General features: G+C 40.4%; 2 protein-coding genes across 5 annotated transcripts in view; one reads left to right on the forward strand and one right to left on the reverse strand.

Annotated features, from left to right (window-relative positions):
• The first annotated feature begins 3,483 nt into the window (after nucleotides 1-3,483).
• Nucleotides 3,484-22,550, forward strand: part of Gtf2e2 (general transcription factor IIE subunit 2) — a 44,894-nt gene continuing 25,827 nt past the window's right edge. Inside the window, exons 1-2 of one of the 3 annotated variants that reach the window (XM_034520752.2) lie at nucleotides 3,484-3,606; nucleotides 7,454-7,623. In XM_034520752.2, coding sequence (XP_034376643.1) covers nucleotides 7,458-7,623 — 166 coding nt within the window. In that variant the 5' untranslated portion in view covers nucleotides 3,484-3,606; nucleotides 7,454-7,457. Of the gene's footprint in view, nucleotides 3,607-3,630; nucleotides 4,277-7,453; nucleotides 7,624-22,550 lie in introns of those variants that run through there. The other 2 variants (XM_034520751.2, XM_034520753.2) reach the window with 2 other exon arrangements.
• On the reverse strand, nucleotides 14,282-21,162 carry Smim18 (small integral membrane protein 18). Of its 2 annotated transcripts, XM_076914020.1 has the most exons (3): nucleotides 21,005-21,162; nucleotides 17,853-17,927; nucleotides 14,282-14,801 (listed from the first exon to the last, which is right to left on the reverse strand). In XM_076914020.1, the coding sequence occupies exon 3, from the start codon at nucleotides 14,763-14,765 to the stop codon at nucleotides 14,478-14,480; it is 288 nt and encodes a 95-aa protein (XP_076770135.1). In that variant the 5' UTR covers nucleotides 14,766-14,801; nucleotides 17,853-17,927; nucleotides 21,005-21,162; the 3' UTR covers nucleotides 14,282-14,477. The 2 variants fall into 2 exon arrangements, with proteins under 2 accessions (XP_076770135.1, XP_034376647.1); XM_034520756.2 differs by lacking the exon at nucleotides 17,853-17,927 and having other exon boundaries at nucleotides 21,005-21,156.

Raw genomic sequence — 22,550 nt, forward strand, 5'->3', positions numbered from 1 at the left:
ATATATTTATCAGAGTGTGCTTCAGCTGTTATAGGCTTTTGAAAACCAAGTCTTTCATCAGGGTATATGGTTCCAGATGGCTGCAAAGTTGATCTAGCCGCTTTCTGCTTAAGTCAGCTCCCAACAAAGAGTAACATGTTTGCTGGGCAGTGGTGGCGCACACCTTTAATCTCAGCACTTGGGAGGCAGAGGCAGGCGGATTTCTGAGTTCGAGGCCAGCCTGGTCTACAGAGTGAGTTCCAGGACGGCCAGGGCTATACAGAGAGACCCTGTCTCAAACAAAACAAAAACCAAAAACAAACAAACAACAAAAAAAAAAAAACAAAAAACCCTGAATTGTGACGTTATATTTAAAAAAAAAAAAAAAAAAAAGGAAAGTTAGCAACTCTCCTGAGGAAGTCCTGACCTTTTGAGTAGATTGCTCTACAAGTTGTGATGTGATTGATATGGCTGAGAGTTTTATCATATGTGGCCTGACTTTGTTCATTGAATCTCTCATCATTCTTAAAGCAGCATGAAGAATATAATTCCATGAAGATATGACAAACCTGAATTTATGGTCTTTAAAGAAAGGAGTGTTAGAATAAAAACTGCTAAACTGGTGCCTGCCACCTGTTTCTCAGGGTGATGCAATTTTAACCTTCGGGATTGTTTATATTGTATTCTGTTCGTCTCCCCGCTCTTTGTGGATCATCTGCTGATATGGGTTCACGAGGGCAGTGGGAGCAGAGATGATGGGGGGAGGGGAAGGTGTTCAGGGGTTCTGAAGTTCTGTAAATATGGTGAATGACCACACTGAGACATCATCAGGAGGCAGATCAACTTTATTAAGGTGATTAAAGGTTTATAAGGTTTGGGGGGCTGAGGGTAGGAACACCCAGGATGGGCAAAGGTCATTGGGGGGTGGCTTAGGGCACCTGGAATGTCTCTCAAGCATGGGGAAGCATTTCAGGAATTTCAGGTCCTAGCTGAACAAGTTTTATCAGGAGAAAGAAAATTGATCCTGTAATCTAATTGAAACTATGTGACTTTCCTCAGGTAGTAGTGTATGTTGTGGGGGCTTTGAATTCCCCAGACAAGGTCAGAGAAGGAGAAGCCCTGCTAATGAAAGGAGTCTCCTACATTGCTCTGAGCCCAGAGGCTATCTAATCATGGTAGACTTTGACCTAATTAACAGAGTTTTCCCATAGTATTGGACCCTATTGGGTCCAAAGCAGACACCCCCAAAATGGCGGTACTGTTGCCAATGTCATAAATGACAGTCTGGGTTCAGCTCAGGGTGAACTCTGACAGGGTAAACAGAAGGATTGATAGTGGACAAACGAAAGCCTAAAATTAGTATTTCTCAGAAAATTGTGAAGTGGGTCTCTGTGTTTCAGGAAGAGCTTTACTTCCCTTCTGCCTCCATGGCCCACTTCTGGCAACGGAGCATCTAGTCCCCATCAACACATCCCTGTAACAGGCATCAAAGTCTCCACATTAGCGCTCAGGCTTCTTGGTCTAAACCTCCCTTCCCCTGCTAGCCTCATTTCCAGGCCGTTCCCACTTACATGCTTCCTCCTGCTGCAATTTGTTCATTTTAAACTAGCAAGGTTGGGGGCTTGTGAGATGGCTCAGCAGTTAAGAGGACCGACTGCTCTTCCAGATGTCATGAGTTCAAATCCCAGCAACCACATGGTGGCTCACAACCATCTGTAATGAGATCTGATGCCCTCTTATGCGTGTCTGAAGACAGCTACAATGTATTTATATACATGGAGCGAGCTGGGCCGAGGGAGAAGGGAAGGGGGGGAACTAGCAAAGTTGACAGGAAGGGGGTGGGGACTAGCAAGGTTGACAGGCATGGTAGTGCACACTCTTAATCCCAACACTCAGGAGGCAGGCAGAGGCAGGGGGATCATTTTCTAAGGAAAGTATGCTGAGCAAGCCAGGAAGCAGCGCCTCCCCCAACCCCTATGACCTCTTGGTTCCTTCCTGCCTCTGGGTTTCTGCCCTGACTTCCCTCAGTGATGAGCTGTTACCTGGAAGTGTAAGCTGAAATAAACCCTTTCCACCCCAAGTTGCTTCATCACGGCAACAGTAACCCTAAGATTGTATTCACGTTTGACATCAGATATATAGAAGAGGGGTGCAGTAAAGAAACTGCCAGCATGACCACCCCACGATATGGTTAAGGTTTTTGTTGTAGACATGAGAGCCAGAACAGCCACAGGCATCTGGAAGAATCCAGGGCAGAGAGAGAAAGTGGTAGACTGAACATGGCCAGCAGACTGGGCCTTGCCAGGGCGGTCGACAAGAAACAGGAAAATGGCCACAGAGACTAGGGAGAGCATATTGAGAAGATCAGCCGCAGCAGGAGCTGAGTGAAAACAGGCTGGCTACAAGAATGTGTAACTGGTGGGTGGGGAGGGTCAGGAGACTGAAATGTCTAACAAGTGCTTGTGAGTAAGGACTGAGGGAGCCTGGAGGCTGACACGAACCTTGCTATGCTGATATGTTAATTGGAGAGCCACAAGTCACTTTTGCTGGAGGTAAGAAAAATGAGTCTTTTTACTAGACCGGAACTGGGGCTTCACAATTTCCCGAGGAAGGTTGTCTTTTGTCCGATCCAGAAATCCTCCTGTAGTCCAGACTGAGTTAACTAATGGGTCTTTGAACTATCATTTGAATTTTGAAGAACTGGAGTTTCTTTTGGACCTGGCAAAGACGTTATTATACAAAGCTAGTTTCTGCATCATTAGTATCCTATTTTGGAGGAGGGAGTTACAAAACTAAGACCCAAGGTCTAACGATAAACTACAGTTATGGGATATTTGAACACTGGACTAGGCTGTATAAACAGTGAAAGGATAGTTGTAGGGTGCAAGGCCAATTATTATTTGTTGTTGCCGAACATCGCAACCACATCTTATGTTGTCCAAAAAAATCAAAGACAGTTCACAGGTATGAAAAGAGCCGGTATTCGAAGCACAGAAGCTGAGCTGTAAGCTGGAGTTTGAAGTCCAGAAGTTGAACTCTATGCTGAGTTTGCCTTTGCTAGACTGTCCCTCCCCAGCCCACCCCAACTTGCCACTTGTTAAAGACGGTTCTGGTGAGTGGTATTTAAAATAAAGTAAAAAAGCTTAGCATGGAGCACACATCTGTCATCTCAGCACTTGGGAGGCCGAGGCAGAACGATCTCTGCAACTTTAAAGTCCATGCAAGTTCCAGGTCAACCAACACCTTGTCTCAAAAAACAAAACAACCCACCCTCCAAAAAATTATCAGAGAAAAAAATATTGGTAATGTTGCCGGTTGGGGTTAGACTCCCAATAGCCGGCTGAAGGAGCTGGTCCTAAACTCTGACTTCGTGTCAAGAAAAGTGTCTAACGGTTCTTCACTAGAGCAGAGTTTGTAGTGTTAACGTGGCGGGAAGCCTTTGAGCGCGCTCCGGTCGTCATGGAAACTTGGGGGCGGAGCACCCAGTGACGCACGCGCGTTTTCGGAGCGGCGTCGCGGTGGTTGCCGGGAGCGAGCGTCCAGCCGCTGCACCAGGAAGTGGAGGGCGGAGCCTGGGCCGAGTCGCCGCCTCGGGCTCCGCGGCCAGTGGTTCGACCCCCTCAGCAGGTCCGCGCTGGGCGTGCGCGCGGCGGCGGGGGCCGCTGAAGAGGGGCGGGAAGTCGGGAGGCTGTGGGCGGGTGTGCGTGCGTGCGGCCGAGGCGGAGGCCGGGAGGCGGCGCGGGCTGCGGGCGCTGAGGTAGGGGCCGCGGCGGCGGCGGGCGAAGGGGCGAGTCCCTGGTGGGACTCCGCCGCCGTGAGGCGGGACGCGGCTTCCGAGGGGACGCGAGTGAACTCCACGCCGCCGAGCCGTTCTCCAAGCCGAGCCCCTTAAAAGGGGCTCGCTCCGGCCAGCATTGTCTTTTAGGCCGGACGTCCATAAGGCAAACTTTTGGGTTGGAAAGCGGGGAAATTCCTAGTGGGCGAGCGGATTGTGCCGCTTCTGGGCCCCTGGGTTTTTACCTTAGCAGCCGAGCTCAGCCTGAGTGGAGTTAGGGACACTATGGTGTCCCCTTCCGCCTGTCGTCTCCCCTGCCTCTTCTAATGCTGCTTAACTTTTTGAGTTGTGTGGTTTCTGAGAAGTCCAGAGGCATTTTCCAGATCGAACTCTGCAGTCCGTTTCATGGTGTGCTCCGGTTCCAGGGCGAGCCGAGAAACCAGAGACAAGAGTAGACAGGCTGGAAGATTGCAGATTCTGGGGTGGGAAAGACTCGGACAGTGGAGCCTGAAGATTTTAAATGTTAGTTTCCCGGTATCTATCCATTGTGAAACGTACCAGCTCTCAATCGTATATCCTGTTCGGGGGTTTTGATTGGCCAAAGTAATGTAAAGTCGACATGGGACATAGTTTCTCTACCATACAGGTTAGCCCTAAGGTGTGCAGTGCAGTACACATGTTGCAAAAGAAAGAAAAGGTAGTTGGGACACCGGAGAGTAAACAGCTTGCACTGGGTGCCTTTGTTGGTATATATATAGTGGTCTCTCTTATTTTAGAGAGCTTTGCTAGGGTTTCAGGGCTGGGGCACTTGGCTTTTTCCAGCTGTGGCCTTACTTGTGCCTCACCTATTCAGGTTTTATTTGTTAAAATTAGACGTAGCACTAATGCCTAGTCTTTCAGACTTGTGGGCATTATGTAGTTACGTTTTTCTAAGTTGTACAGGTTTAGTCTGTCTTGAAGTCTTCATTAGAAGTCCAGACTAGTCATCTGACCTTATGAAGTAAAATAGAAATGTTCCTATTTCAGGAGTTGCAAACTGCCTGTTTCCTCAGTCTTCTCACATGTGATTTTTTTATTTTTTTATTTTTTTTTTTATTTTTGGTTTTTCGAGACAGGGTTTCTCTGTGTAGCCCTGGCTGTCGTGATTTTTTTTTTAAAGGTTGTTTTCATGCTTTCCCTCCTCCTCATACCTTCCTCACTTGCATATTAATAGTTAATGTTGATTTCTTACCTAATACAACCCAAATAACAATTACTCTTGAAAAAAAACTTTCATAAATACTTCTCACTTTTACAGTTGAGCCAAGTACGTGCAACACTGATAGTGTCCCCCTTCCCCGGAAGTTCACACCATCTTCCTGTTTTTTTTTTTTTTTTTTTAATCAAGGAACTCAATGCATGTGGAACCAGTTAGGATGCTTCAGGTCCCCTGAAGATGTGGAAGCAATACTTAGTAAAATCTGAACTTGAGTTTATGGTTCTTAGGCTAGTGACTTAGTACTGTACTTGAATGATGCTGGGTGGCTGCAGTGAGCTCCCAGTTGACATCACAAAGGCACAGTTGCTATTTTTCCATTGTGTACCAGGTTGATAGGCATTTATGCTCAGTAAAAAAGATGTATTAAATGCGTTTTTCTACTTAAAATACTTTCAGTGTATAAAAGGGTTATCAGGTATAACCCCATTGAAAGTCAAGGAGCCTCTGTAGAGTGGTCTTTCCCCCCCAACACTAGTCTTTAATGGTGTGAAATTCATTCACAGGGGCAGTGTGAGCTCCTCTGAACTCCCCTGCAGGGTGCTAGGAAGAGCTGAGAAAAGAATTTGTAAGGTTCTTGGTAATTCAGCGGATGGTTCTTCTTGTGTTCTGGTTGTGTTGAGATTGCTTAAAGTTGTAGTTTTATAACAAGGAAGGGGGAAAATGATCAATTTAGTTCTACCTCCCAAATCAGGAATTTTTTGTATGCTTTTCCCCCTCCAGTGTCTTTCTATGTAGTTCTGGCTGTCCTAGAACTCTGTATGTAGACCATACTTGCCTTGAACTCACAGAAATCTGCTTGCTTCTGCCCCCAGAGTGCAGAGATTAAAGGCATGCACCACTATGCCCACCTTCTGGAGACAGTTTTAATACTTCAATCCAGCTTTCTTAGTTAATAAGAGGACACTGGTTTTTAAAATACACCATTTCATTTATAGCAGTTCTGATCCCCCCCTTTTCTTTCCTTCCCTTTTCCTTCCCGTTTCCTTTTCTTTTTCCTTTCCCTTTCCTTTCCCCTCTCTCCCTCCTCTCCTCTCCTTTCTTCTCCCCTTCTCCCCTTCCCCCTCTCCCCTTTTCTGCTCTCTCCTCCCCTTCTCCTTCCCCTTCTCCCTTTGTCCTTCTCTCCTTCCCCCTCCTCTTCTTCCCTTCTCCCCTCTCCCCTTCTCCCCTTATTCTTCCCCCTTCTCTTCCCCTTTCCCCTTTCCTTCTTCATTGAGTCTAACTTTGCTTTCTAAGTTCTGCCCAGATTTTGTTTCTAGAGCACCGGTACATATTATATAATGTGAGCTTCCAGTGTGAGCTATGTTTATAATTAAAATTTGTGTATGATTGTGGTGCTAGGGATTTAACCCAGGACCCCACGAAACAAGGCAAGTGCTCTGTCAACTGAATTATATCCTCAGCTAGAGCTAGTAAGGGGGGATAATTTGTCTGTGTCTGTCTGTCTGTCTATCTGTGTGTCACTGTGTGTGTGTATGTATACACATGTCTATTTATCTATCTATACACACATACATATGAGTATGTATGTCTGTGTATTTTATAAAAATACTTAAGTCATTTATTGCCGTTAAGTTACAAAACTGAATCTACAATTTGGGAAACACTGAAACTTTTTGTCACAGGAGATCATGTCGGTGTATGGCTAACTGAAGGATATACTGTTGTCACTAAAGAAAAGTCAAGAATTTTGAATACTTAAGTTCTTACAGTTACAAAATTTTATTCTCTTTGATTTTTATTATATAAATCCCAGTGGATATATGCACATTACTACATATTACTAGAGATAAAATCACCATTCAAAATTATTAGTTGCATATTTTGGACTGTTCTTAAGGTAGCTATTTGCACTGATAAGGCAGCAGAGTTGGTTTGATTATTCTATAAAGTTGGCATGGTTATTAGAGATAGCATTCTGTGTTTTCCTCTCATCGAGACTACACTGATGTGTGGCTTGGCAGAAGTGGCTGGGCATTGTCCCTTTCAAGAGCTGGTTCTTACATTGCTAATGAAGACACTCCCCACTCATCTCACAGTTGATGAGCTGTGCTCCCCGAAGGAGCTGATGTACTTCATTTGTTACATGACATGCAGACAAGCCAGATTCTAGGTTGTACCTTGTAGGTAGATCGTATGAATGTCAAAGTATAGCAACAGAGAATGAAAGCCATCCACCTACTGATAATCTCTGGCAACTTCTAAATGTCATTGATGGCTGAAGTGGGGAGACCCTAGTTGGCCGCTGGTTCCCCGGAGTGCTTCCTCATGAGATAGTCCTGGAAGTCCTTGTGCACCGCTGCTCCAGCCCTGGTCATGGCACTTAATGTGCAGCTGCTCTTCAGAGCAGTGATGTTGTATTTTGTGGGAACTAACTTGCCAAGGACTGTAGACTTGTCATGCATGATCGGAATTTATATTAAAGGTTTGTGTTTGTTTTGTAGCATTATGGATCCAAGCCTGTTGAGAGATCGAGAGCTGTTCAAAAAGCGAGCTCTTTCCACTCCTGTGGTAGAAAAACGGGCTGTGCCTTCTGAGTCACCCTCCTCCTCATCCAAGAAGAAGAAGGCAAAAGTCGAACATGGAGGATCATCAGGCTCTAAACAAAATTCAGGTGAGGAGAACTGTTTTGGGACTGTTTGTTATTGTTTTTTAGGAAACTAGTAATGGCAAGTTCAGTTTCTCTTTTGAGATAGGAACCCTATGCAGCCCTGGCTGGCCTGGACCTTCCTATGTAGACAAAGACTGTCCCACAGAGTTGGCTGCCCATGCCTCCTGAGAGTTGAGAGCAAAGACCTGTGCTATCACACCAAGCAAGTTTAGTATTCTTGATGAGTTTCAGATTCTTCGTTAAATATAAAAGATGGATTTAAGCCCATAGTAAGCTCCTAGAACCCACATGGCAGCTTGCAGCTACCAATAACTCTGGTCTTTGTGGGCACACATGCTGGCAAAACATCCAAAAATCAAATTAAAGGGGAAAAAAGTGAACAACACTATTACTATGGGGAAAAGTTTTAAAAAAACAAAACCAAAAACTTATGCTTTACTGAGGGTTGGGTTATAGATGTGCTCATTTTTGGTGACTTCTGATCCCAGCCCCAGATAACCAACAACCTACTTTCTGTCTATATAGTTGCTTTTATAGACAATTGCTGTACACAGACTTGTGTACCGGGTGCTCTTTTATTTGTGGCTTCTTTTAATGTTTTTCATTTGTGTCTATGTTATTGGCTGAATCAGTATTTTATTGCCAAAGAGTGACTATTCATTGTATTGATACATCATTTTGCGTATTTACTGGTTGATGGAGTTTGAATCCATAGAGTATGTAGCCAAGGCTGGCTTGGAATTCACTGGGTAGGTCAGTATAGTCTCAAATGCAATAATTCTCCTGCCTAGAGACTTAGGCTGGAATTTTCTGGATAATGTGAATTTATGTTTAGCTTTTAAGGAAACTATCAATGACTGTTGTGGTTTGGTCTTTTTGTTGCTGTACTAAAACACTGATCAGAAGTGCCTTGAGGAGGAAAAGGTTTTGTTGAGGCCCACATTCTGCCTCAACACTTTGCCTCAACACTTTTGGGGCTAAGTGCTCTGGTCAAGAGAGAGTGTGGCTCTTGGGGTAAGAGACGCGAAGAATGGAGACAAGACAGGGTGTGATTCAGTCTCTTCTATTTTCTCAAGTCTCTCTTACTGAGTCTCTCTTTTATTGAGTCTCTCCTTTGAAGGGAATTCTGAAGTATTTATATATGCAAGCAGGAGAACACAGGTGAAAACACTTTACCACGTGCACCATACAGCTGAGGTCACTAAACAGCAAAACAAGCTATGTGGGATAAACAATATATTTATCAGAGTGTGCTCAGCTGTTGTAGGCTATTGTAATCCAAGTCTCATGTCAGGGTATATGGCTCAAGATGGCTGCAAAGCTGATAGCCGCTTTCTGCTAAAAGTCGGCCCCCAACATTTCCCTCTCCTCTTCTTCCTCCTCCTTTTCTTCTTCCTCCTCCTCCAAGAGTCACACATGTGGGTGTTTTATCTGCATGTGTGTCTGTGTACAACGTGAATGCCTGGTGCCCATGGAGGACAAAATAATTAATTGGATTCCTTGAAACTGGAGTTAAAGAGTATTACGAGCTTCCATATGGTTACTGGGAATTGAACTCCTGTCCTTTGGAAGAACAGCCAGTGTTCTTTACCACTGAGTCATCTCTTTAATCTTATAGTCAGCCTTCATGTACAACTCAGGAACACTAGCCCAGGGGTGTCACTGTCCACATCAGTGAGAGAGCTAGCCCTCTTACATCAGTTATCACTCAAGATGCCCCACAGATGTGCTGTGTACAAAGCCAGTCTTTATAGAGACAGTTATTTGATTAAGGGTCCCACTTCCCAGATATGTTAAGTTGACAATCAAAATTAGCCATCATAGTAAGTAGATTGTTTTGCCTTTTCACCAGTGATGAAGGAAGGTCTAAGTTATTTCTCATCCTTACCAATCTTACTTCTTTCTTGTCTTTTTGTTTATAGTAGTTCTTAGTGGATGTGAATGAATATTGTGGGAGTATCATTGTGTATTTTTATTTATTTATTTTTGAGACAGAGTCTCTTATTGTGTATTCCAAGCTAATTTGTAGTTCATTGTATAGCCCAGGCTGACATCAAATTTAGAACACTTCTCCTGCCTCATCCTTCAATGCTGAGGTTATAGGCATGAGTTATGAGATTCATTGTGTTTTTATTTTTCTTCTTCTTTATTTTCTAGGTTCTTATTTTTGTGAATATTTACCTGCATGTATGTTATGTGTACTTCATGTGTGCCTGGTGCTTTCAGAAACCAGAAGAGGGTGTTGAATCCCCTGGAATTGGAGTTAGAGATGACTGTGAGCCATTGTGGGTACTGGAACCCAAACTCTGGACTTCTGCAAGAACAGCAAATATTCTTAACTACTGAGCCACTTTCTAGTCCCAAAACATTGCTTTTTTTCTGTTTTGTCTTATTTATTTTTTACACTGATCCTACATGCCATACCTTGTTTGATCTCAGCTTATCTCTTAGACATATTTCACTATTCTTGGGTAAGATATATCTCAGTTGGTGGAGTGCTTGCCTAGCATGTATGATGTCCTGAATCTGATTCCTAGTGTTACATAAACTGGGTGTGGTGGCACAAATCTCAATAGAACATCAACAGGTCCATCACACTCAGCATTTTTAAAAATTATTTTTTAATGATTTATTTGAAGTGCATCAGTGTTTTGTGTCCATGTATGAGTGTGTGTCTGTGAGGGTATTGAATCCCCTGGAACTGGAGTTACAGATAGTTCTAAGCTACTGTATGGATTTGGGAATTGTACCTGGGCTCTCTGGAAGAGCAATCAGTGCTTTTTTTTTTTTTTTTCCTCCAGGTTTATTTATTTTTATGTATATGAGTACACTGTAGCTGTCTCTTCAGACACACCAGAAGACTGCATTGGATCCCATTATAGATGGTTGTGAGCCACCATGTAGTTGCTGGGAATTAAACTCAGGACCTCTGGAAGAGCAGCCTGTGTTCTTAACCGTGAAGCCATCTCTCCATCCCCGCAACCAGTGCTCTTAACTGCCGACCTTTGTTTATTTATTTTTTAAGAGACAGTCTTACTGTGTAGTCCAGATTGGCTTCTCTTCGTAGTAGTCCTGATTGGTCTTGAACTAATGGTCTTTCTGTCTCAGCCTTCCAAGTGCTGGGATTACAAGCATGTTCATGCACAGCTTGTTCCCCCACCCACACCCTTCATAGTTTTCTACAGGGAATATAGCTTTTTTTTTTTTTTCCCCCACCATAGAGCAGATTAGTAATAGGAGACAAAGACTTTAGAAGTAAATGTGCATTTTTGGCTTATCAGTTTGGATCATAGAACTGTGGTCTTAGGAAATAATGTTAGTATATATGCTTGTATGTGTGCCTATTTTACCTGTAACACATGCAATAGCAAGGAGTTTCCAGAGCCCTTTGGATGCAGTGTGGTTTTTTTTTTTTTTTTTGTTTTTTTTTTTTTTTTGGTTTTTCAAGACAGGGTTTCTCTGTGTAGTCCTGGCTGTCCTGGAACTCATTCTGTAGACCAGGCTAGCCTCAAACTCAGAAATCCGCCTGTCTCTGCCTCCCAAGTGCTGGGATTAAAGGCATGCGCCACCACCGCCTGGCTGCAGTATGTATTTTTAACCCTCAGAATATTGTATATTTTTGCATATAAGCTATTAATTATAAATAAAAAATGAAGCAATGTCATTATAAAGACAGATAAACAAAAATACAACTTCGTTTTTTAAGGTTTCAGCCTAAAAGTTGTGTTATATATTATATAATCCCCTTATTCTTGGGAGTGCATTCCAAGAGTCTAGACGTCTGAAACTGAGTAGTACTGAGCTCTATGTGCATTTTGTTTTTCAAATGCACAATTTTATACAGCTAAACTTGTAAATTGGGTACAACAAAAGAATCAAAATAACTAATAATGAAGTAGAACCACTAAGAATTTTTGTATTAAAACTTAAGTGAATGTGGTCTCTCAGAATATCTAATTGTACTTTACTCTTGTGATTTGAGATGTTATAATTCCTGAGTGGTGTTAGGTCACTATAGAAGGCTTGCTTGAACACAAACTGCAGTGCCTTGGTGGTGGATCTGACAACCTAAGCGATTACTTCATCACAAACACATGGGTAGTATACAGACTGAGATACACTGGAAAGGGATGACTCATGGCCCAGGATGGACAGAGCAGGCCAAAGAGCTGTCATGTGGTTGGGAGTTGAACCTGGCTCCTTTAGAAGAGCAACAAGTATTTTTACTCAGTGAGCCATCTTTCTAGCTTCTAATGTAGTTTTTAAAAAGAGCATAGAGAATAATGGATTTCATTATGACATTTTTTTTCAGACATGTATAGATTATTTAGTCTGAGGTAATTTCCTGGAATAAATTTGTAGCTGCTGTTTATGGCCTAAAGGTAGTGTAATGGTTCTCTTAGATTTCCTCATAGGTGATAGCAAAACAGTATTAAGAATGTAAAGTACGTTATCTGTGTGGCCATTGGGGTAACAAGAAGTAAAATGGGATGGAGTGATGAATAGCAGGGCTTAACAGAGTACTGACTGTTCTTGAAGAGGGGCTGGGCTCACTACCTTGCACCCTCATGGAAGTTTAGGTCTCCAACTCCAGTCTAGGGCATCTGATGCCCTCCTCTGGCCTATGTAGGCAGTAGGCACACATACAGAGTGCACATAAACACAGGTGAAACATTCATATGCATAAAATAAAGCTGGGTGGTAGTGGTGCACCCCTTTAATCCCAGCACTTGGGAGGCAGAAGCAGGTGGATCTCTGTGAGTTTGAGACCAGCCTGCAGCCAGTTCTATACAGAGAAACTTTGTCTTGAAAAACACTGGCGAGAGAGAGAGAGAGAGAGAGAGAGAAAGAGAGAGAGAGAGAGAGAGAGAGAGAGGATTTTTTCTTTTTCTCTCTCCCTCCTCCCTCCCTTATCCCTTCCTTTTTGAGGCAGGGTCTGGCTGATCTTGGTCTTGTGGCAGTCTTCCTGTCTCTGCTTCATGGGTGTTGGGATTACAGGCATGTGCCCCCACACCTGGCCTAAAACTACTACGTTCTTTTTTTAAAAAAATGTGTGTGCACACTTGTAATATGCAAAGTAGAGGCCAGAAGACAATTGTAGGAGTCTGTCCTTTCCTTTCATCTTGAAACAGTCTCTTCTTGTTGATGTGTTCCCTAGGTACCTGACCCATAAACTTCAGGAGGTTATCTTGTCTTTTGCTATATAAGTGTTGGATTATAGCCTTGAGCAACTGCCTTCATGTAGGTTCTGGGGATCTGAATTTAGATCCTCATGATATGGGAAGCTCTTTACTTACCAAGTTATCTTCTAACTCCTGACTGCCACGGTTCTTAATAGATGTTTAATGTCTTTAATACTCTTATTAGAGACAGGTATGGTAGCGTAAACCTGTAATCCCAATATTTGGGGAGTGGAGGCCATCTTGAGCTGTACCTCAAAATAAACAAAACAAAATAATCCCAAATTCCAGGGGACTGGAGAGATGGCTCAGCAGTTTAGAGCACTGGCTTCACTTCTAGAAGTTGTGAGTTCAGTTCCAAGCTTCACATGGAGGCTCATAAGCACCTGTAACTGTATTCCCATAGGATTTGAAGCCTTCTTCTATATATGAACAAAACATTTACATACATAAAAATACACAAAAAAATTAATCTTGCTGGGTAGTGGTGGTGCATGCCTTTAATCCCAGCACTTGGGAGGCAGAGGAACGTGGATCTCAGTGAGTTTGAGGCTAACTTGGTTGATAGAGTGAGTCCAGAACAGCCAAGGCTACAAAGAGAAACCCTGTCTGGAAAAACGAAGGCAAATAAATACATAAATAAATAAATTCCCACCCCCCCCCCCCCGAATTCTGTCAGCTCTAACAAAAGCTTTTTACCTTTCTTAGCAGTTTTTCGTGCATTGAATATCTTTAGATCTTGATAGAGTGAATAACAAGTAAAAATAAAAGAATACTTTCAAAAAGTATAATTTACAGCATGTAGTAGTGTGTTTCAGTTTGGAAATACCCTAGACTTCTGGACCAAAAGCAAGTCAGTTTGTGGTTATCATACTTGTGACCTTCCTGATCAATGTGAGATACATTCATATTAACACTAATGCTGTGTGAAAGTCAAGTCAGTATATGTCTTCAGTCACTTTTAAAGTACTGGATTTTAAATAAATAGGGACTTTGTGCCATAGTGCCACATGCCTGTAATCCCATCACTTTGGAGGCTGGGGCAGTATGGTTGCTGTAAGATTGAAGTTAGCCTATGTACCATTTATCTTTTTTTAAGATTTACTTATTTATGTATGTGAATACACTGTTGCTCTCTTCAGACACACCAGAAGAGGGCATTGGATCCCATTACAGATGGTTGTGAGCCACCATGTGGTTGCTGGGAATTGAACTCAGGACCTCTGGAAGAACAGTCAGTGCTCTTAACCACTGAGCCATCTCTCCAGCCCCTAGAAGCACATTTTAAGTAGGATGTTGCTACCTAAAATACTACTTTTTAATCTGTGTGACCTTTTCCAGGTTACTTATTTTAGCAGGTAGTTGTGCTTATTTTTTATAGTTTTCCTGGAAGCTGGAATACTGTTGCTCAGTGTTTCCAGTAGTGGATGCTGGGGATGGTCGTATAGTTTGCGAGTTGCTGCATTAAGTAGACTGGTAAGTTCACATTTGAACTGCACATTTAATGAGGATACATACACGAGAGTGCATGTTTCACATGTTTCTTTTCTACCAGAGATCTTTTAGCCATTCAAAGTCAGATCAATTTTGTAATAAAGGTTGGCCTCAGGAAATTTTCATTTTCCCCAGAAGAGGCAGAGGCTGTTTTTAAAGCTTTTGTTTATCTTCTGTGAAAGGCTAGACCACCTCACTGTCACGTTTTCTGATGTTGTCCATCATACTTCTGAGAGGATTCGGTTCGCTCTTCAAGTCCTTCACAGTTTTGTTCTTTGCACAGCAGCAGCAGTCAAGTACCTCATAAAGGAAAGCCAGCACAACTAAGGACACCACAGTGCATATGAACAGAAGCAGGATGACAAAGCAGGCAGTGTTCCAGTTGTCATGGAAGGGGTAAATCTTTTGGACTTGAAATCCAAGGTACTGGGAAACAGAGGTGGTGGTTTCATTCCAGTGGCTGGAAGCCATTCTTGAGACTCCACTTGTTGTGCTGCTGTTTGGAATCTATACAGAGAGAGAAAGTGAATATGTATGTGTATATATATATATATATATATATATATATATCCAGACTACAGACTGGTGTGTTCAGATCTTAGAACTAAAAGTCCTTAGTAAACTTGCATAGTCACTGCGAACTTACTATCTAACAAAATTAATGATGGAGTTAATGTCATTTTTTTGTGTTTTTGCCAATTAGTCATACTCTAGTTTTCATGCATTTCACCTATTATATAATATTTGTGTTTGGGATTCATACACACACAGAAACAAAAAAAAAAAAGATTTGCTTATGGGATTTATAGCTAATAAATGGAAGTAGCTGCCACCTTGAAGCTTGACTACACAGTGGTCAGTGAGCAACTGTCTGACCACGGGAAGTCTTCTCATTCCCTGTCAGGTTCTCCTTACCTTCTTTGTTAAGGTGTTTCTGTCTCCTACTGCCACTTCTGTTGGCTCTGATCTGAATCTGTCAGTTTTCAGAATGAAGATTAAGTAAAGTTTTAGACTTGAGTTGCCTGTGAAGTGATGTTACTGTTGGGAGTAAGTGACCCATGGCCAGTGATATTTAAAATGGATGAGTTTAGGGCTGGCAAGATGGCTCAGGAGGGAAAGATGCTTGCAGCTAAGCCTAATGAGTTGGAATTGCTCTCTGAGATCTACATGGTGACCAGCAAGTTTCCCCCTGACTTCAGTTTGCCTTCTGTGACATGTGCAATTTTCTTTTCCCATGAATAAGAATGTAATTTTTAAAAAGTAGACAAATCCTTTTAAGAAGTGTCAATTTGTTAATTTCATTAAGAAAGCTATTGAGTTAAAATTCTGTTTTTATATCACTGGACTACTTCCTTGGTCCTTATTTTTGGTGTTTGTTTTTGTTTGTAAACGCTGTAGCTCACCGTGGTCTTCATTTTGGTGTGTGGTTAAGGGCGACTTTGAACTTTGGATCTTTCTTCCTTTGCCTTCTTAGTGCTTGGATTATAATAGTGCGTTACTGTTCTTGCTGATTTCAGTATTTTTAAATTTTGTTGATCTGATACTTGTTATATCTTACATGAGAGTATGAAGACTTCAATTTTGCTGTTACAGAAATACTGTAGTCGTTTGTTTTTTTTCTCTTTTTGAGATGGGGTCTCACTGTGTAGCCTTGGCTGACTTGGAGAAACTCATCTGCCTCTGCTTCTCAAGTCCTGGGATTAAAGGCATATGCTACCACTATCTTGAATTTTTTTTTTTTTTTTAAATACTCTTGAGACACGGTTTCTTTGTGTATCCCTAGCTGTCCTAGAACTTACTCTGTGGACCCCGCTGGTCTCAAACTCAACAGAGATCTACCTGCCTCTGTTTCCCAAGGGCTAAAATTAAAGTCATATGCCACCACTATCTTGATATATATATTTTTAATTTTCTCTAAAAAAGTTTCTTTGTAACCTTGGCTGTCCTAGAACTGGCTCTGTAGACCAGGCTTGCCGGCCTCAAACTGACAGAGGTCTGCCTTCCTCTGCCTCCCTCTGATTAAAGGCGTGCACTACCACTGCCTGGCTCATTATCTTGATTTTTTTTTTGTTTTTTTTTTTCTTTTCAAGACAGGGTTTCTCTGTGTAGGCCTGGCTGTCCTGGAACTCACTCTGTAGACCAGGCTGGCCTCAAACTCAGAAATCCGCCTGCCTCTGCCGCCCAAGTGCTAGGATTAAAGGCGTGCGCCACCACTGCCCAGCTCATTATCTTGATTTTTAAAAAATATTTCAAGTCTTTTTGAAAACAGTCATTAAGTGCCTTATATACTTAAAAAAAGAGGAATAAAATCATGATTGCATTTATTTAATTTGCCAATAGTATTTTCTGTATTTTTCCTTTACTACATACTTATAAACAGTTCATGTATATTTATAACGAATGTCTTATCTACTGTGTGTACTGAGTTCTTTTTCTAAATTGTAGACATCTTTTATGTATATGTTTTATGTAAAGGAAATGTCGACATAGTACATAAAAAGTATAATACCCTTGGCATTGTGGTACATGCCTATGATTGAGGCACCTGGGAGACAGAAGCAGGAAGAACATGAATTAAGGCCAGCTTAGGCTATGGTAGGTGTTCCAGGTCTCAGCTTTAGTGAGACCTTTGTCTCAAAAAAGTAAAGAACATGTGTGCTCATATCGCACCTTATCAGTTGTTGGACACCGTGCTTACCCACTTGCTTCTATCACATGCGTCATTGGAAAGCAAGTCCCAGACGTTATTTTATCTAGAAATAGTTCAGCACTTCTCCTTTGTTTGGTTGTTGTTGTTTTTGTTTTGTTTTTAAGACAAGGTTTCTTTTGTGTAGCCCTGGCTATGAACCTGCTCTGTAGACCAGCAGGCTGGGCTTGAACTTATAGAGACCTGCCTCCCTCTACCTCTTTGAGTGCTGGGACTAAAGGTGTACACCACAACCGCCTGGCTTTCAGTACGTCTAAAAGATGAAGACAGTTTCTAAATACAAGCAGAGTGTTTCCACACCCAAACTGTGAGTTCATATTGGTTAAATTTCTTTGTCTTCCTAGAAAACAGAATTTTTTAATTTTATAAAGTTATGTTTTATAATGTTTTAGTTTCTGTTTTAAATCAAGTTTGTTTTTACAAAAAACCCACCTCTCTGGCTAGCCTCTTGCTTACTTCCTATATTTTGAAGGTTAGATTCATTAATCTATGTATTAGATTCATTATTCTAATTCACTTTACATTTAAGTAAAGGCTTAAATACCCGTTTTGTTTGCATTTAAGACTTCTGTTTCATAGTGCATGGTTATTCTTCATTCTTCAGTGAGACACAACAGATTTAATGGGTAGTATGTAATTGAGTTACTTCCGTTAGTTGAGGAACATATAAAGTTACGTCACTTCATGGTACATTTCATTATTTTCAAGCTATGTATCTAGATCCAGGATTTCAAAATTACCTTATTCTTGGACAGTTCTCTTGAGAGCACAATCCTTTTTTTTTTTTTTTTTAACTTAAATAGATTTTTTCCCATACAATATTGTGATTATAGTTTCCCAACCCCACATACCTCCCAGTTCTTCTCCAGTACCCTCCCATCTGCATCCACTCCTTCTGTCTCTCCTTAGGGGGGAAAAATAGGCATCTAAAGAATGATAATAAAAATAAGATAAAACAAAAACATCAGTAGTACAAAAAAGCCAAACAAGAAAAAGAGCCAAAGAAACAGCACAGAAACGTAGATATAGAGACATACCCATCTCCACACACAGGGATCTCATCAAAACATAAAACTAGAAGCCATGATATTTATGCAAAGGACTTGTAAGGTTAAAAATAATAATGCCCTGGGGGCTGTAGAGATGGGTCATCCGAAGATGTTCTTCCAGAGGTCCTGAGTTCAAATCCCAGCATCCACATAGTGGCTCACAACCATCTGTAATGGGATCTGGTGCCCTCTTCTGGTGTGTCTGAAGACAGCTACAGTGTATTCATATAAATAAATCTTTAAAAAAAGAAAACAACAAACAAACAAACAAACCCTGAACTAACACTATGAACCAAAGAACTCCAAAGATACCATTGAGTTCATTTGTGGTGTTCATTTACTGCTGAGCATGGCTTGTCTTACCCTTGAGTGCTTTGTTTCTCCAGTGAGACTTCCATAGAGAAAACTAATTTTTTATTTGCATGTTTCCCGAAGGCATTTGTGTGTTTGGCTGAAAGTGTCTAAGCAGTTTAGGAAGGAGTATATATGAGTGTTGGTTTGAATAAGAATGGTTCCCCCATAGGCTCATATATTCAGTCACCAGGGAGTATCATGAGTAGGATTAGGAGGTGTGGCCTTGTTGGAGTAAGTATGTCACTGGAGGTGGGCTTTGAGGTTTCAAAAGCACATACCAGGCCTAGGCTCTTTTCCTGTGGATCAGGATGCAGCTCTGAGTCACTGCTCCAGTACTTTCCTGGATGCTGCCATGTTCCCCACCATGATCATAATGGACTAACCCTCTGAAACTGTAAGCAAACCTTCTATTAAATGCTTTCTTATATAAGAGTTACTGTGGTCATGGTGTAGAATAGTGACCAAGATGGTATTTCAAGTTTATGTATATGTTTATGTATATGTTTATGTATATGTTTATATGTACAAGTTTATGTTTATGACACTTTGCCACTTTTGGCAGTGTTGAAGCTGATGGGAAGTCAAAACATTCTTGGTTTAGTTAGCTTCTGGACACCTGAAACAAGTAAAACCTGGATAGTAGGTCTCCGTGTCCCTCTTCAGTTAAATGTGTATTGCTCAAAGTATAGAAAAGCTCCAGTAGGCTTTGCATGTGTTAGATTTAAGGTAAAGACTGCATTTTATGGAATGGGATTGGTGTACTTAGTACCTGAGAAGTACACCATGAGGATGTCCTATTCTGGCCAACATTTTTTAAATTAAAATTAAATTTGTATAAAGGAAATGCTGTAAGCATGTTATAAAAACTGGGAGAAAAATGATTAAAAATATAATCAATAACAGTCTGTACTTTGCGGATCCCCCATTTATAATTTTATTATAGGAATGGAAAGCTTGAAAGAAAATCATATTTTTAGTTAGGTTTTGTTTTATGTTATTTTTGCTATATTCTTTGTACCTGTTTTTCTATCCTTTTCAAAAGGCCCCAGTGGAATATTTATGGGGATAATAGGTCTTGTAACCCTGGCTCACCAGATTAGAAACTATGATTTAGTTCTCGTTACAGTGAAAATTGGTAAATTGAATTCTCCAGCAGTTTTAAGCACATCACTTTGAAATATGATCAGTTAATTATAATAACCTTTAAATATAGAGCCACTTACTCAGTTCAGGCTCTGAGATGAGGTATACTTGAAAAATGATGAGCCTCCATTTATGCTAATAATAGATAAATACTATATGAAAATGTAGACTGTTAATGAATGTTAAGGCAATTTGAAATTTTAAAGCTTAAATTAACTGTTAATTGATAGTTATTTTTTATTATTTGGTTCCCTTATTGTGTGGTAAGCAGAATGGTTTCTAGGTAATTAACCTGCTGTGCTGAACTTGAGAAATCCAGTATTTTGTTACAGCAACCTTTTGAGTTTTTCAAGAGATAATCTGTGTAACCTGAATGCTAAGACACAGAAGGAATAGAAATTATGAAAAGCAGAAGTAAAAAAAAAAAAAAAAAAAGAACCTAGGAGTAAATAGACTTAGCATCCGAGTAAAGGATAAAGTTGGATATTTACATTATTCAGTACACGCAGAGCTAGCATCTACTAAGTAGGACTTACATCTTCAGAAACTGTTTGCAGAAATTTGGATGACTATGAGCTGGGAAAGTAATTTTACTACGTAGAATCACTGTTCTACCTTAGCCAGCTCTGCTTAGGACACATTTAATTTTAAGATGTACTTTATCAAAAAGACTGAATTTGTATGTATCGGTACCAGTTTAAGAATAACCTAATTACTTTAAATTGTTGTGTGGCTTGTAATTTAAGGATATTTTAAAAGATTTTTATTTAATAACATGGCAAGATTTTACTGTGAGGAATTATTTTATTTAAGATGTTAGGAAAATCTGACGATTTATAAATTATCTCTGTTTACAGTATAATACAACTCACATAATGGTACATGCTAAAGAATTTTTATATAAAAATTATAACTGGAATTTTCTTGGCTTTCTCTACATCAGTACTCAAAGTCAAATATAAATAATTTGAATTACCTTCTCATTTGTTGAAATACAAGCTTTCTTGTAACTGCTTTTTATCAGCCAATATAATTTGTACATATAATCAGAAAGCTTTAGCCAAAGGCTTTGTTATTATTTTAGATTTTTTTTTCCTTTTGAGAAACATCCTTTGTTAAGATAGACCAGACTGCTGAAATAAATTTGCTTTGAGAAAATGAAATTAGCAAAGACTCAGGTTAAACATCAAATGCTTTTGCCTTACTTAAGGTCTGGGTAGAGATCAGATTAGTAGGAAATGTAATGAATTTTCCATTAAGGCACAGATGGTAAGGATGCTTATCAAATAGCACTAGGCAGTCGTCGTCTCCAAGATAAAATCTTACCAAATAATGGGTTCATACTTTTTTTTTTACGTCTTTAGCAGGCATAATGCTTTCTGGCTTTCATGGTAAAATATTTTTCTCCTGCTTCATAAGAATATGGGCTACTGAATAAAAGGAACAAATAAACCTACCTCTTGTCTGGAAAGATGCTCTTGAAGCGATGGTACCGTCTGTTTGTAATGCAGCCTAGTGCTCAGCCAAGATGGAGCTGTGCTTCTATTGGTCCACGCATAATGCAGCTGACAGCTTCCTCTGTGCTCATTTGCATTAAGTCCTGTGGCCTGAGGAGTAGATCATTCATGAACCTGAATAGGGCTGTATGGGCTAGAGCCTGCCACCCCTTTCTTTTACTCTTATTTTTTTGTCTTTAAGCTAATTTTTCATGTGGGAACAGTTGCTGATCTCTTAGTTTTTTTTTTCCTCCTCCTACAAAATTTAACGTCTTTGTGAGCAGTGCAGTGCTAGGGCTGGAACAGTCTCTAGAGGTAGTTACCTAGGAAACAGCTGCTCTGCTTAACCACTTTGGTAAAATGTTAGTTGGAAATGTGTACAAAATCTCATAAATAAGCTTAAAATTAAAATACTTTTTCTATGTGTTCTTAAGTCTTGACTTCTGGAGTTATGCACACAGCACTTGTATTTGGGAGAAATTTTGAGGGAAAAGAAGTAATATTTTAGTTTTTTAAGTTACAGTAGAGTTAATTTAGGTGGGTAACTTTTCTTTTTCTAAATTGCAAGATATAGACAGCTCTTATGTTTTTCATCGGGTCTAGTCCAACTGGCTGTTAATTATTTTTAGTTATGCTGGAAAGAGTTTGGCCTAATCATAGCAGAATCAAGATTTATTTTCTTTTTTTTTAGTTTTTATTTTATTTTTTATTTATATTTAAGATGCCATCCCCTTTCCCCATTTCCCCTCCCTAGAAAACCCCTGTCCCATGCCCTCCCTTTCCTTTTTGCTTTTATACAATTTTTTTAAATGTTAATCAAAGGATTTATAAGTTTGGTAATGCTCAATCAGAAGTTTAACCCAATACCCAACCTAGATATAAAAACTATCTTTGACTGGTGGAGACATGTGAACATCTGCCTCCATGCCCCCTCTCTTTCTCTCTCTCATCACCTAGCTTCTCCTCTCTCAAGATTTATTTTCAATTAAAGGAGTAGTTCTTAAAATGTAAGAGCTGTGCATGGTGGTGCACACTTTTAATCCCAGCACTTGAGAGGCTGGCCTGGTCTGCATAGTAAGTTCTAGACTACATACTGAGACCCTGTCTCAGACAAATAGCCAAACCCCATGAAAGTCAATCAGTGGAACCAACCAACCAACCAGTGGGAGATTGGGTAGATCTTGCGCTATGTGTGTGTGTGTGTATCATTATATTATCTATATCTATAGATAAATCATGTATATCACCTATAAATATAGATAAATCGTATATAAAAGTAAATAAAAATCTATAGATGAATATTATATTAGTTTCTGGAACTACAACTCCTAGTTATAGGAGTTCATGGAAATGTCCTTATTACATTGCAGTAATCATTCAATAAATATTTGAATGTTGACTTTGATTGGCATTGACTTAGTACCAGGGACATTATAATAAACAAAACTATATGTGGTTCATAATTGATCATTTGTTTGAAGTTCTTAATATATTAATATAGTGTTTT

The sequence above is a fragment of the Arvicanthis niloticus genome, chromosome 16, assembly GCF_011762505.2.
Source record: "Arvicanthis niloticus isolate mArvNil1 chromosome 16, mArvNil1.pat.X, whole genome shotgun sequence".
NCBI lineage: Eukaryota > Metazoa > Chordata > Mammalia > Rodentia > Muridae > Arvicanthis > Arvicanthis niloticus.